Source organism: Salvelinus alpinus, chromosome 19 (assembly GCF_045679555.1).
Source record: "Salvelinus alpinus chromosome 19, SLU_Salpinus.1, whole genome shotgun sequence".
Lineage (NCBI taxonomy): Eukaryota > Metazoa > Chordata > Actinopteri > Salmoniformes > Salmonidae > Salvelinus > Salvelinus alpinus.
Genome location: NC_092104.1, coordinates 3,145,384 through 3,161,170, shown reverse-complemented (window position 1 = coordinate 3,161,170; position 15,787 = coordinate 3,145,384). Strand labels below are relative to the sequence as shown.

General features: G+C 45.8%; 1 protein-coding gene across 1 annotated transcript in view; it reads right to left on the bottom strand.

Moving 5' to 3' along the window:
- The window catches only part of LOC139545991 (PDZ domain-containing protein 2-like), a 226,287-nt gene that overhangs the window by 8,691 nt on the left and 201,809 nt on the right, over positions 1 to 15,787 (bottom strand). The window contains exons 19-23 of the mRNA XM_071354254.1: positions 14,732 to 14,876; positions 8,239 to 12,409; positions 7,766 to 7,883; positions 2,835 to 2,936; positions 1,882 to 2,179 (exon numbers count right to left, since the gene is read on the bottom strand). Coding sequence (XP_071210355.1) covers positions 1,882 to 2,179; positions 2,835 to 2,936; positions 7,766 to 7,883; positions 8,239 to 12,409; positions 14,732 to 14,876 — 4,834 coding nt within the window. The remainder of the gene's footprint in view (positions 1 to 1,881; positions 2,180 to 2,834; positions 2,937 to 7,765; positions 7,884 to 8,238; positions 12,410 to 14,731; positions 14,877 to 15,787) is intronic.

The window sequence follows — 15,787 nt, the reverse complement described above, 5'->3', positions numbered from 1 at the left end:
TGTGAAGGGACCATTTCAGGTCATCAGTGATGTGCATGCCGAGGAACTTGAAGCTTTTGACCACGTCGATGATTATGTAGTCCACGATCAGCTACTTCGTTTTGCTGACGTTGAAGAAGTTATTTTCCTGTCACCACTCCGCCATGGCTCTAACCTTCTCCCTGTGTCGTCAGCAAACTTGATGATTGAGTTGGAAGCGTGCATGGCCAAGCAGTCATGGGTGAACAGGGAGTACAGGAGGCGGCTGAGCACCCAGCCCTGTGGGGCACACATGTTGAGGTATTGTCTCCAACAGAAACAGCTACCAGTAGCTCGCAGCCCACCTATAGTCATGCCTACTCCCGTTCCCTCTCTCCGCCGCTTGACGTCGCCGGTCTAATAACCACCGTTCCTGGCAACCATCATTACACACACCTGGCAACCATCATTACGCACACCTGGCAACCATCATTACGCACACCTGGCAACCATCATTACGCACACCTGGCAACCCTCATTACGCCCACCTGGCAACCCTCATTACGCACACCTGGCAACCATCATTACGCACACCTGGCAACCCTCATTACGCACACCTGGCAACCCTCATTATGCACACCTGGCAACCCTCATTATGCACACCTGGCAACCCTCATTATGCACACCTGGCAACCCTCATTATGCACACCTGGACTTCATCATTACCCTGATTACTTCCTCTTTTATTTATTTGTATTTTATTCCGTAGCCTCAGTCTTCAGGCAGTATTGGTTTTGGTCACGTTCAATACGCTACTCCTGTTTTGTTCATCTACTTATTCTCATTACTAAAACTCACCTTCTACACCTGCTTCCTGACTCCGAGCGTATACGTCACACCTATGAGTAGCTCGCCAAGCAATTCTGAAAGCACATGCATTTTTGTATGCGTTCCATCGCAAACTGTCATAAACAAAGATCCCAGCTACTATCCAATCAAAGACACATTATCCCACGCCTGGTTAGCCACTATTGGCTTAATAAGCCAAATGTAACATATCTGCCATTTAATATTCAGCGATATTGCCCGTCTGTCTGTCTGTTTGGTGCGCACGTTTGTCTATCACTCCTTATGTAACCAGTTAGCGATGCTATCACTCCGTATGTAACCAGTTAGCGATGCTATCACTCCGTATGTAACCAGTTAGCGATGCTATCACTCCGTATGTAACCAGTTAGCGATGCTATCACTCCTTATGTAACCAGTTAGCGATGCTATCACTCCTTATGTAACCAGTTAGCGATGCTAGTAATGATAACTGTCTTTGTGGGTAGACTCGCCCCCCCCCCAAAAAAAAAACCTTTTCAATGAAATGTTAACTGCAAAGCAGGTTTAGCTAACAGAAAGATATCATGATTAATGTAAATGTAATTATTTGTATGTGATGTTGGTAATGTAATTGGGTGTCAGTTGTTTAGTGAACGCTACCATGACGTGCTGTAGCGGTAGGCCTGACAGAAACATTACTAGACCTCTTCTCTCTTTCTAAATACGCTATTAAACCTAAACGTGTTTTTTTTTAAGACTTAAAAATTGGTCTTATGATGTGATTAAAGCATATTGCATGGACTTAGAACAACCATACTGAGAGTAAACAAGTCCTACTAGATCTAAAACCAGGAAAAATAAAACAGACAAAACAGTATTCTGGAAAATATACATTTATGAGCAACCCTTATTAAGAGTCATTTATTAACCATTATTTTAACCGTTATATTGACAGAAAAACACATCTCTTGTACACCAAGGACTCAGGGAGGAGTTGCAGGGTATAGGAGAAGAATGTGCCTATTTGAAAGCTACAAAACAAAAATGTGTAGATCACTCTGGCTTTGCAGTATGTTAATGTTTCCTATCCTGTACCTCCCAGTCCCATAACAGATCTAGTTGTCTCAGGCCTGTTCTCTCTGCACCCCAGGGAGTAGCTTCTTCCGGTGTGGTGGGACAGGTCATGTTGTCTCGGGGACATCTGTCCTTCACTGTCCTTCCCCCTGCGAAGGACCACCAGGGCCTGACTGCACAGTCTAGCCTGGTGGAGACAGGACACGGCTTCTACGTGGGACATCCCCTCCAAGCTGCTGCCGTTGATGGACAGGACACTGTCCCCCCGCTGAATGGTACCTTCCAGGCCGGCCACGCCTTTAGAGAACACCCGGTGGACCTGCCCCAAACAGAGGTAAGTGGGAGAGTTAAGAAGTGAAATTGAATCCCAAATCAACTCCTAGCCCCTACACACTAGGCACTCCAATCTATCTCAATGGATTGGTGGTGAGTGAGTGAGTAATGAATTGTTCAACATTGAATAGAGACAAAAACATTTGTTTACTCTAGGTTTCTCATTACTTACTCCATATCTTTATATATATATATAATATATGTATATATTTATAACTGTACTACTGTTATACTACTGTTATACTACTGTTATACCACTGTAATACTACTGTTATACTACTGTTATACTGCTGTTATACTACTGTTATACTACTGTTATACTACTGTTATACTACTGTAATACTACTGTAATACTACTGGTATACTGCTGTTATACTACTGTTATACTACTGTTATACTACTGTTATACTACTGTAATACTACTGTTATACTACTGTAATACTACTGTAATACTACTGTAATACTACTGGTATACTGCTGTTATACTACTGTTATACTACTGTTATACTACTGTAATACTACTGTACTACTACTGGTATACTGCTGTTATACTACTGTTATACTACTGTTATACTAATGTGATACTGCTGTGATACTACTGTTATACTACTGTAATACTACTGTAATACTACTGTACTTACAGTTATGGACTTCTGCTCAAGGTCCATTCCACCAGCGATACTGAAACCAAGTCCGGATCCCTCTTCTTTAGAGAAGACTACGAAGTGGGTATCATCTTTATCCTAGGTGAGGGGGGGGGGGGGGGGGGACAGAAACAACACACACAACGTGAATCTTTCAAGACAAGGATGAAAATACTTCAACAATGTCTCAGACATTATATCCCTGACACTCCTTTCCTCTAGCCTGGTGCTGTCATAACAACTCATATTTTATATATTTATTTCACCTTTATTTAACCAGGTAGGCTAGTTGAGAACAAGTTCTCATTTACAACTGCGACCTGGCCAAGATAAAGCAAAGCAGTTCGACACATATAACAACACATGGAGTAAAACAAACATACAGTCAATAATACAGTGTGAGCAAATGAGGTGAGATAAGGGAGGTGAAGGCAAAAAAGGCCATGGTGGCGAAGTAAATACAATATAGCAGGTAAAAGACTGGAATGGTAGATTTGCAGTGGAAGAATGTGCATAGTAGAAATAGAAATAATGGGATGCAAAGGAGCACAGTAGGGGAAGAGGTAGTTGTTTGGGCTAAATTATAGATGGGCTATGTACAGGTGCAGTGATCTGTAAGCTGCTCTGACAGCTGGTGCTTAAAGCTAGTGAGGGAGAAAAGTGTTTCCAGTTTCAGAGATTTTTGTAGTTCGTTCCAGTCATTGGCAGCAAAGAACTGGAAGGAGAGGCGGCCAAAGGAGGAATTGGCTTTGGGGGTGACCAGTGAGATATACCTGCTGGAGCGCGTGCTACAGGTGGGTGCTGCTATGGTGACCAGCGAGCTGAGATAAGGGGGGACTTTACCTAGCAGGGTCTTGTAGATGACCTGGAGCCAGTGGGTTTGGCGACGAATATGAAGCGAGGGCCAGCCAACGAGAGCATACAGGTCGCAGTGGTGGGTAGTATATGGGGCTTTGGTGACAAAACGGATGGCACTGATAGACTGCATCCAATTTGTGAGTAGGGTATTAGAGGCTATTTTGTAAATGACATCGCCGAAGTCGAGGATCGGTAGGATGGTCAGTTTTACGAGGGTATGTTTGGCAGCATGAGTGAAGGATGCTTTGTTGCGAAATAGGAAGCTTTTCTAGATTTAACTTTGGATTGGAGATGTTTGATGTGAGTCTGGAAGGAGAGTTTACAGTCTAGCCAGACACCTAGGTATTTGTAGTTGTCCACATATTCTAAGTCAGAACCGTCCAGAGTAGTGATGCTGGACGGGCGGGCAGATGCAGGCAGCGATCGGTTGAAGAGCATGCATTTAGTTTTACTTGTATTTAAGAGCAGTTGGAGGCCACGGAATGAGAGTTGTATGGCATTGAAGCTCGGTCTGGAGGTTTGTTAACACAGTGTCCAAAGAAGGGCCAGAAGTATACAGAATGGTGTCGTCTGCGTAGAGGTGGATCAGAGACTCACCAGCAGCAAGAGCAACATCATTAATGTATACAGAGAAGTGAGTCGGCCCAAGAATTGAACCCTGTGGCACCCCCATAGAGACTGCCAGAGGCCCGGACAACAGGCCCTCCGATTTAACACACTGAACTCTATCAGAGAAATAGTTGGTGAACCAGGCGAGGCAATCATTTGAGAAACCAAGGCTATCGAGTCTGCCGATGAGGATGTGGTGATTGACAGAGTCGAAAGCCTTGGCCAGGTCAATGAATACGGCTGCACAGTATTGTTTCTTATCGATTGCGGTTAAGATATCGTTTAGGACCTTGAGCGTGGCTGAGGTGCACCCATGACCAGCTCTGAAACCAGATTGCATAGCGGAGAAGGTGCGGTGAGATTCGAAATGGTCGGTTATCTGTTTGTTGACTTGGCTTTCGAAGACCTTAGAAAGGCAGGGTAGGATAGATATAGGTCTGTAGCAGTTTGGGTCAAGAGTGTCCCCCCCTTTGAAGAGGGGGATGACCGCAGCTGCTTTCCAATCTTTGGGAATCTCAGGCGACACGAAAGAGAGGTTGAACAGGCTAGTAATAGGGGTTGCAACAATTTCGGCAGGTAATTTTAGAAAGAAAGGGTCCAGATTGTCTAGCCCGGTTGAGCCATCCTTTATTATCTAAACTCATCCCCTGTTAACCCTGAACTACCGGATCCCCTGAACTACCTGATCCCCTGAACTACCGGATCCCCTGAACTACCGGATCCCCTGAACTACCGGATCCCCTGAACTACCTGATCCCCTGAACTACCGGATCCCCTGAACCACCGGATCCCCTGAACTACCTGATCCCCTGAACTACCGGATCCCCTGAACTACCGGATCCCCTGAACTACCGGATCCCCTGAACTACCGGATCCCCTGAACTACCTGCTCCCTTGTTTACCCTGAACTACCTAATAAATGGACCTGAGAACTGAGAGATCCTGGTGTTCTTAGACACTCCACTGAGAAGCACTCCATCCCACACCAGCAACCCTCCAATATGTTTCACTAATGGAGCCAACAGATGCAGCTACAGACAGAGGTCTCTGGTTACCTCAGAGAGAGACTTGGCTTCCTTCAGCAGGGCCAACATGTGTTTGTGTGTGTGTGTGTGTTAGTGCTGAGAGATAAAAATAAATACAATTTTGGGGGGGGATTCTTTTTTTTCAATATCCAATTGGTAGTTAGTCTTGTCCCATCGCTGCAACTCCCGTACGGACTCAGGAGAGGCGAAGGTCGAGAGCCGTGCATCCTCCGAAACACAATCCAGCCAAGCCACACCGCTTCTTGACACAAGGCCTGCTTAACCCGGAAGCCATCCGCACCAATGTGTCGGAGGAAACACTGTACACCTAGTCCGGCCCACCACAGGAGTCGCTAGTGCGCGATGGGACAGGAACATCCCTGCCGACCAAACCCTCCCTTAACCCGGACAACTCAGGCCAAATGTTGCACTGCTCCATGGGTCTCCCTGTCGCGGCCAGCTGCGACAGAGCCTGGACTCAAACAAGGATCTCTAGTGACACAGCTAGCACTGTGATGCAATGTCTTAGACCACTGGGCAACTCGGGAGGCCAGGGGGATTATTAACAACTAATTCCATTTAGTTCCGTTTTTTGGTGAGTTCTAGAGAGAAATCAAATCATACACAATAGAAATTAGGTCATAGAGGTTTTCATTAGGCAAATACTCAACCTAGTTCAGCGCAGAAAACGTGGTAATTAACTACAATGAGCATAATCCATTGCACGTGTTCATTAACGGCCCAGGACAGAAGCGGATACACACAGACCACATGAGAGAGGAATCAACACAACACAAGAGAGGGATAGAGACAGTTGATGAGGTAGCTACTAAAACGATTTGGTCAGACAGCTCTGCAGCATAGCTAGTAGCCTAGCTAAATAGGATCAATCAATGGGGAGCACAGACATAACATTACATGGTTGTCTGGCTGGCTGGCTGCTACTGCCTCAGCAGAGATGACATGATGACTTTAAGGAATGAAATAATGAAGTAATATACCCAACTGAAATATTTTATTAAAGTAATATATCAATAAATGATTGACACGCCCCCCACAGAAATCGGCCTTCCGCATCTGCAGTGGAAGGTAGCAGAGCTACAGCAGTGTTTGTCAGGCCAGGGGACATTCCAAAAATCTGTCTTTTCATGACAACGTTTAGCTCTAAGTGTCACGGGACTTGTCTGAAGGTAACCCAGTACCGGGCTGAAAAATTTATGGGGCATTTCCACAACAAAGGTATAGGGCTAATTCCACTGTAAATGTATTTACAATTTGTTTCGCTTTCTTATATCTCTCAGATATAGGACAGACACTTCAAAACCTACCTACTTTTGATATATTTTGGGACTGTCTGTTATTTTGGGACTGTCTGTTATTTTGGGACTGTCTGTTATTTTGGGACTGCCAAATTCAAATGATAAAAAATGTAAATATATTATATATACAGGTGTCCTAAAATTCTAAATAAAATATCAAAATAATCCTTGGTATGACCATCTTAATAAAACAATTCCACATGACCATCTTAAAACAATTCCGTATGTTAGCTTAGTAGAATCCCAGCCCCGGCCCCTTAGACCGTAGGCGGTTAATAAGTGGATAAGCTGTACAGTAATGGGCAGTCACTACCTTATTAATGAAGTGTGGTGAGCAGTTGAATCAAAGAGAGAGAAAAGACAATAGTTCAACAGTTTTGAACAAATACCTCCTGCCACACTGGGAAGCACAGAGCAACACTTTAAGGGGCATTGCACTAATAATGGCGCTGACTAGGGAAACGTATCCGCTGTTCTTAGTGCCAGTCTGCACATTCAAAAGGGAAACTTCAATATGGAGTGTGTGCAAAACGGAGTGCATGACTGAGTGCATGACTGAGTGTATGGCTGACTTTATGGATGACTTTATGGCTGAGTGTATGGCTGACTTTATGGCTGACTTTATGGATGACTTTATGGCTGAGTGTATGGCTGACTTTATGGCTGACTTTATGGCTGAGTGTATGGCTGACTTTATGGCTGACTTTATGGCTGACTTTATGGCTGAGTGTATGGCTGACTTTATGGCTGAGTGTATGACTGAGTGTATGGCTGAGTGTATGGCTGAGTGTATGACTGAGTGTATGGCTGACTTTATGGCTGACTTTATGGCTGAGTGTATGGCTGACTTTGTGGCTGACTTTATGGATAACTTTATGGCTGAGTGTATGGCTGAGTGTATGGCTGACTTTGTGGCTGACTTTATGAATAACTTTATGGCTGAGTGTATGGCTGAGTGTATGGCTGACTTTATGGCTGACTTTATGGCTGAGTGTATGGCTGACTTTATGGCTGACTTTATGGCTGAGTGTATGACTGAGTGTATGGCTGAGTGTATGGCTGAGAACAAATCATTAGACAAAGTTGTGTGTGTGTTGGTGTGTGTGTCACCGGTTACCTCAGAGAGAGCCTTGGCCTCCTGTAGCAGTGCCAACACGTCTGTCTTGGAGGTCACGGAGGCCAGGACCGCCTGCAGCTTACTCTGCTCCACCGGAGAGCCAGCCAGCACTGTCAAACTGCAGAGGAAACAGAACATTCCAATATGGGCTGTGACTTACTGCTTTACTCGTGTGTGTGTGTGTGTGTGTGTGTGTGTGTGTGTGTGTGTGTGTGTGTGTGTGTGTGTGTGTGTGTGTGTGTGTGTGTGTGTGTGTGTGTGTGTGTGTGTGTGTGTGTGTGTGTGTGTGTGTGTGTGTGTGTGTGTGTGTGTGTGTGTGTGTGTGTGTGTGTGTGTGTGAGTGTCTGTCTCTGTGTGTGAGTGTGCGTGTGTCTCTGTTTGTCTGTCTGTCTACAACCTTGGTAGGATTTACGTATTGTATATTTGAATCCTATTGTAGAAATAGTATAGACAGGGTTGGTGTTCTCACTTACCTGATGGACCAGTTCTGATTATCTGTCTGCTGCCAGTTGGTTTTCCTCTGGATGGGGTCCAGGCTGGCCCCAGCGTCCGCCAAGCTGGCCCTGGTCGGGTGCACCTCGGTGGGGTTAGCAGGCGGGGAACAGCCCCCTGTCTGGTTCTGAACGACCTCTGTGGGCCTGGCTTGGTGTATCTCCAGCTCCGTCTTAATGGTGGCGTTGGTCCCTGGGTCGCTGGAGAAGTCATCGGTGCAGAGTTTGTCCAGGTCGGGCATACTAAGGGCCCTGAGCTCCCTCAGTCTGGACCGGGACAGGTTGGCATGGCCTCGGGCCTGGCGACTCCGCATCACCGGGGGCGTCTGAGGGGTTAGGGTTACAACTCCTGGGGAGATTCTGGGACTTTCTCCATCTGCAAGTTTGTCCTGGGTTTGTCCGAGGGGAGCTTCGCTAGTGCTGCAGCTTTGCGTCAACAGGTCAAAGTTTGTGAGGGTCAGGCTCGACGGTGACTTGCGAAGCTGAGGCGACATTGGGGTCAAGGGGGTTAACGCGTTGAAGTTGTCGATGCACGTACTGAAGCTCCTTCGTAGCGAGCGACAGTCTATGGAGCTCACCGATCCAGACATGTAGCCAGACAGTCTCCGGTTGAGAGGCGGCTTCAACGTTGCCGTCAGAGCATAGGACTGAGCGAAGGACTGGATCTCGATACATTTGAGCGCTGGCTTGTCGAAGCTGGCCAGGTTCTCAAAGGACTTGATTCTCTGGCGGACAGAGAAGGAGTTTGGTTCCCCTGAGACGCTGTTGTCTGTGGAGAAACTACGACGCTCCATCGCCTTCAGTTTGGACTTGTTGGCTTTGAGGATCTCAGTTTCATCCGTCTCTGTTATACTACAGTTCGTGTGAGAGATGCCTATGGGACCATTGCTCATAGGCAAAGGAACCCCATCTACGGATTCTTGGACTATTGAGTTCACTGCTGTTTCACTGGTAGTGTTGTTGACCTTTTCAAGATTACACACCGAGCCAGGGGTTGCAGGGGTTCCTGGCCATAGACTAGTCTCTACTGGATTTCCATTGACCTGATCCTTGTGTTGAGTAATATTTGTGGTATGAGTAATTGAGTAATCCTTTGAATTCACAACTTCCTTTGGTGCCAGAACTGGTGTAGGCGAGGAGGAGGGAGAAAGAGTAGAGGATGAGAGTCGCACCTCGATGAAGGTCCTCTGGGTAGTTGGGACTGGCTCTGGTCGTTCTTTTGACTTGGCCACCGCCAAAATCCCTTGCTCCACCTCTTTGTGTAGACGTTGCTCCTCTACCTTCATCTTGGTAGCTGATTGTGATTGGCTGATTGGTTCTGGCGTAGTAGTGGTTGTGGGGTTGTCCTGGCCTCCCTCTGTTCCGGGCGTGGCAGGGCTACTACTACTGCTGCTCCGGTCTTGCTGTTTACTCTTTAGGCTGCTGGTTACGGCTGCCTTCCTGGTAAGCAGAGGGGAATCCACGTTCCTGGTTTGCAGGGGGGAGCCCACCTTCTTGGCTTGCAGTTTGGGGGACTGGAGAGGAGAAGTGTTGTTGGCTTTCCTCAGAACCGACGGACTTTCTGCTTTGGCTGGTTTTGGGGAAAGCTGCTCCTGGGGTTTGGTTTTACTCTTGATGTTGAGCCCCTTCATTTTGGGTGCAGTGCTGCTGGTCTTCTGGACTTTGTCACTGACTCTGAGCCTGCTGCTACTGCTGGATAGAGGACTGTCTGTTGAAGTGTTGTTGACTGATTTGGGACCGGACGTCCTGAGAGAGGGACTAGTAGGGTTATTCTGGACCAACCTGAGGTCCAGGGATGTTATGGGAACTTTCTCTCTCTCCCTGTCTCTTGTTGTTAGCGATATTGACGAGGGAACTTTCTCTCTCTCACTGTCTCTTGTTGTTAGCGATATTGACGAGGGAACTTTCTCTCTCTCCCTGTCTCTTGTTGTTAGCGATATTGACGAGGGAACTTTCTCTCTCTCACTGTCTCTTGTTGTTAGCGATGTTGACGAGGGAACTTTCTCTCTCTCACTGTCTCTTGTTGTTAGCGAAATTGATGAGGGAACTTTCTCTCTCTCACTGTCTCTTGTTGTTAACGATGTTGATGAGGGAACTTTCTCTCTCTCCCTGTCTCTTGTTGTTAGCGATGTTGACGAGGGAACTTTCTCTCTCTCCCTGTCTCTTGTTGTTAGCGATGTTGACGAGGGAACTTTCTCTCTCTCCCTGTCTCTTGTTGTTAGCGATGTTGACGAGGGAACTTTCTCTCTCTCCCTGTCTCTTGTTGTTAGCGATGTTGACGAGGGAACTTCCTCTCTCTCCTTGTCTCTTGTTGTTAGCGATGTTGATGAGGGAACTTTCTCTCTCTCCCTGTCTCTTGTTGTTAGCGATGTTGACGAGGGAACTTTCTCTCTCTCCCTGTCTCTTGTTGTTAGCGATGTTGACGAGGGAACTTTCTCTCTCTCCCTGTCTCTTGTTGTTAGCGATATTGATGAGGGAACTTTCTCTCTCTCACTGTCTCTTGTTGTTAGCGATATTGACGAGGGAACTTTCTCTCTCTCACTGTCTCTTGTTGTTAGCGATATTGACGAGGGAACTTTCTCTCTCTCACTGTCTCTTGTTGTTAGCGATGTTGACGAGGGAACTTTCTCTCTGTCACTGTCTCTTGTTGTTAGTGATGTTGATGAGGCAACTTTCTCACTGTCTCTTGTTGTTAGCGATGTTGACGAGGGAACTTTCTCCCTGTCTCTTGTTGTTAGCGATGTTGATGAGGGAACTTTCTCACTGTACCTTGTTGTTAGCGATGTTGACGATGGTTTAGATGCGCCTGACCAGACATTGCTATAGTTGGAGGGAATTGCCTCCCCTACCGTTGAGTGGGATGATGACGATTGTGGGTTAGATAGTTTCCCTAAAGCCGCAGCCGGTGAAACGTTTGTACGGAGTCGGGCTGACCTCTCCTGACTCTGTCGCGCGATGTTGCGGCTAGCTGCTGCAATGTGGGTACTACAGACGCTTAACGAAGGAGAATGGCTTGGTTTGATTGGATGTGTTATAACAGTGTCACAAACCCTGTTGACACCACATTCTGAAGGCCCTGCAGGGCTCGTAGTGGCCACAGAATCTGTGTCGTTGGAAGACTGGCGGGGCATTACTTGACAGGGGGAACCTTTGGCCTCCACAGCCAGACAGGCACCTGAGGATTGAGAGCCAGAGGCAGGCAGACCCTGAGACAGTGAGGGGAATGGTTTGTGATCGGGGTTGGATTGGGTTGTTACAACAGAGCAGTCTTCGTTTTGCTGGGAGGCCGCTGAAGCAGTAGTGACAGCGGAGGAGGAGGAAGCAGCAGAGTCTAGTGCTACATCAAAGGGCCCAGTCTCCTTTGTACTGTGGCTGCCGTCAGAGCCAGAGATAGAGATAGGGAGCTGTGGAGACAATGGCCCATCTGTTAGGTGAGTCAGCGCTGCCTGACCCAGAGTGCTGGGCCGCTGGGCCTCACTGTAACACATCTCCACTTCCTCCTCATCAGAATCCGTGTCCTGGGGCTCAGGGCCGACACCGCGGCTCGCCGGCTCGCCACGGCTGTTGTCGGTGGCAGTGTCTTCGCTCTCCGAATCACTGTCGCCGACCATGTTGTACATGTTGCAGTTCGAATCGGCAGCAGAGGCACCGGGGGGTCTCCCCACCCTGTCTGTGAGATTACTGCTAAAGTTTCTGGAGTAATTGTTCAAGAATGTTTTACCCGCAGGCATGAGGCAGCATTTCTTTCCAGAGTCCAAGACAGAGAAATCCAACTGACTGGGCAATGTTGGAGGAGTCTGAACTGTGCTTTTCTCCTTCTCTGGCAGGGCCTTGCTGTCTACAGCTGACTTACAGGTCATAGTCTCAGTACGTTGTGCTTCTGAAGGGGCTTTGAGGGTATTGGAAGAGAGGGCGCTCTTTACATCGGAGGAGCTTAGTCTGGTCATGACGTCATCAATGACGGTGACCGGTATATCATTGCTGTGGTTGTGGTTGATTGGGGTTTTGGGTTTGGGATTGTGATTGGTCAGTGAGGAGGAGGAGGGACTTCCTGGATTTGGAGCCCCCCCATTGGCTTCCTGGGGAAGTCTGGAGGGTCCCATGACATCACAACTCCCCGATGACATCATGAGGCTGGACAGGCGATCTACAGCTGTATGAGGAGAGATGAATTAATTACTTCAGAGGCAGTCAAGTTTTAGTTGTGTGACACTTAATGTTAAATTGCTCTTGTACCTACACTGTATACCTACAGTGTAGTAGACCTAACACTGTAATTCCTACATAAATAACATGGAGAACATTATTCTAGTAATTACATTTTACTAAAGTGCAATTTAACAACATGTTAAAACAAAAACACATATTTTGAAATCAACTCTTCACATAAAATAACAGGTAGTATTCTCATTCTGTCCAGAATGTACGTTCATTCTTCAACTGAATGAGACATTTATTTCAGCAACCTTGTGTAATCAAGCCACTTTAAACCAGATATGAGAGAGTTGAGAAATGAGCAATGGGACGTCAGTATTTAATGGCGTATTCATTAATACTAATCACGTGACCGAATGCACCAATAACGTCAGACATACCAGGAAGTAAGTTGACGTACTGTATCTGTTTTACAAATCAACATTCCTGTGACGCCAGCGCATTTCCACTGACCTGGATTCCCAATATCTAAAAAGGCTTTGGAAAAGCTCTCGGATCAAATGACAAATTCCTCAAATCTGATGTGGAAAAAGAAAGCTTTTGTGGATCGAACCAGCAGCCCCTTGCAGGTCTGTTGTAGCCTGGTTAAACCAGACTGAAAGCTGTGCTCACCATGGTTTCACAGAGCATCAATTTGGAATGCCAGGCTTGGTCTGTTGTGCATTAAGTAAAAAAATGATGAATGCAATGGATGACAAATACACTGTTATTGTATAGCGTCATGCTTTACACAGAAGAGGGTGGTTTGATCTCCACACTTCCCACACAGAGACAGGCAGACAATGACACACAGGCAGACAGACAGAATATTAGGCACACACAGTTAGGCTACTCTTCTTCTTCAGATTAGGTTAGTTGTTGTTGTTGTTGTTGTTGTTGTGAGTGCCGAGGCAGCCGCCTCGAAAGCGGTGTGATTCCAGAAAGACAGTGACCAATAAGCAACTCACAGAAATCACACAAACGTTCCAAAATAACAACAAACAAACAAAAAGCTATGCGAAATCTAATGTCAGCTAATGCTAGCTAATAAAGGCATGTGGCAACGGGGGGACTTCTACGAACTTCTACGGATCTAAAATTCCGGTAACTTTCCTAATAATTCCCTGATTTCCCAGAAATTCTGGTTGGAAGATTCCCGGAATCTGTAGGGAATAAGCAGGGAATCCAGAATCTTCAAACCAGGATTTCTGGGAATTTTGGGAAAGTTAGTGGAATTTTGCAACCCTTGGTCAACTACTGGTCAACTACGGGTCAACTACTGGTCAACTACTGGTCAACTACTGGTCACTACTGGTCAGCTACTGAGGTAAATAAATGGATAGTCACCATGGATACAAAGCCAGCAGCGTGCTGTTCCCTTTGGGGTGCAGGGTTAGGGTACTGCCAGCAGAGGGCAGACAGCGGAGGTCCTATGTCTTAGGGAAGGCAGCATTAGGGAGGATGGAAGCGGTGACAGGTAGACAAGAGTGTGCTCTTAGTGACTAGTGAGTGGCGTAGTCAAGGATCGAATACTTCAAAAGGGATAGTTTGGTCAAGTTTCAGCTTATTTTTTCGAACTATGGTTTTTATCATTCAAGTGATCTCTCCTTTTAATTAAATGTGCTTCCTTTTATTCCTCCCTTCCCTGGTCTTGATGTCGATCTGATATTGATTGGACAGGTGAGAGCTGTGTGACGGTGACAACCTTGCTTACATCCCATCAATTTGTGTAATATCAATGATTCCTTCAAGGAAGAAGAAAGGCCAGAAGGTTATATTGTACGTTTTACTCCAACACCACAGGTGATGTGGAGAGTCTCTGATCCCTCCAGGTGACCTCCTGTTATGAGTGACAGTTGTTGTTAAAAAAAAAACGATTTGTTATGTTATTTTAGTTAGTATTCAGGTGGAAACAGTCCAAGAGCCCTGGTTGTTATAATGCTGTCATAGGGATGACATAACATGATATTACACATTATGACCACTGTCAGAATACCGACTGGCATTAAAACCACTTCATGCTATCTGGGGTTAAGTCACTATTTGTTATGTTTCGAGCTTTAGTGTAATGTAAGTTATAAAGAAACTGAACAAGGCGGTTGTGATAAGCTGTTATGGCACGTTTTAATAACACAGATGTGTGTTGTTATGTGATGTATGTTATGTGATGTATGTTATGTGATGTATGTTATGTGATGTATGTTATGTGATGTGTGACAGTCTTATGAAGGCGTAACGTCAAATCACAGGTCTGCAGGAATGACGCATGGCATAGACTCACCTGACATGGGCCTCCTGACCTCCAGCGTGAGCGTCACAGGAAGGTTGTGCATGAGCTCACAGATGTCGTGATAGGACGAGGAGCACATGGGTGTGTCCCCGATCGACACGATCTCGTCCCCCACACACATCCTGCCCCGGGATTCCTGCAACCAGGTCATAAAGGGTGACAGCTCAAAAGGTACAGTGTATGAGGTCATAAAAAGGGGACGGTGTAGAGATCAAGCAAAGCAACGTTTTGTAAAGAAGGATGACGACATTAGGGCAAGGAACAGGAGGCCAGCTAAATAGTTTTATTGAGGACGTACGATTGTATAATGGCTGATTTTATCAGTGTAATGCAGTTAGATACATATTGTCTGGCTGATTGTATCAGTGTAATGCAGTTAGATACATATTGTCTGGCTGATTGTATCAGTGTACTGCAGTTAGATACATATTGTCTGGCTGATTGTATCTGTGTAATGCAGTTAGATACATATTGTCTGGCTGATTGTATCTGTGTAATGCAGTTAGATACATATTGTCTGGCTGATTGTATCTGTGTAATGCAGTTAGATACATATTGTCTGGCTGATTGTATCTGTGTAATGCAGTTAGATACATATTGTCTGGCTGATTGTATCTGTGTAATGCAGTTAGATACATATTGTCTGGCTGATTGTATCAGTGTACTGCAGTTAGATACATATTGTCTGGCTGATTGTATCTGTGTAATGCAGTTAGATACATATTGTCTGGCTGATTGTATCTGTGTAATGCAGTTAGATACATATTGTCTGGCTGATTGTATCAGTGTACTGCAGTTAGATACATATTGTCTGGCTGATTGTATCTGTGTAATGCAGTTAGATACATATTGTCTGGCTGATTGTATCAGTGTACTGCAGTTAGATACATATTGTCTGGCTGATTGTATCTGTGTACTGCAGTTAGTTACATATTGTCTGGCTGATTGTATCAGTGTACTGCAGTTAGATACATATTGTCTGGCTGATTGTATCAGTGTAATGCAGTTAGATACATATTGTCTGGCTGATTGTATCTGTGTAATGCA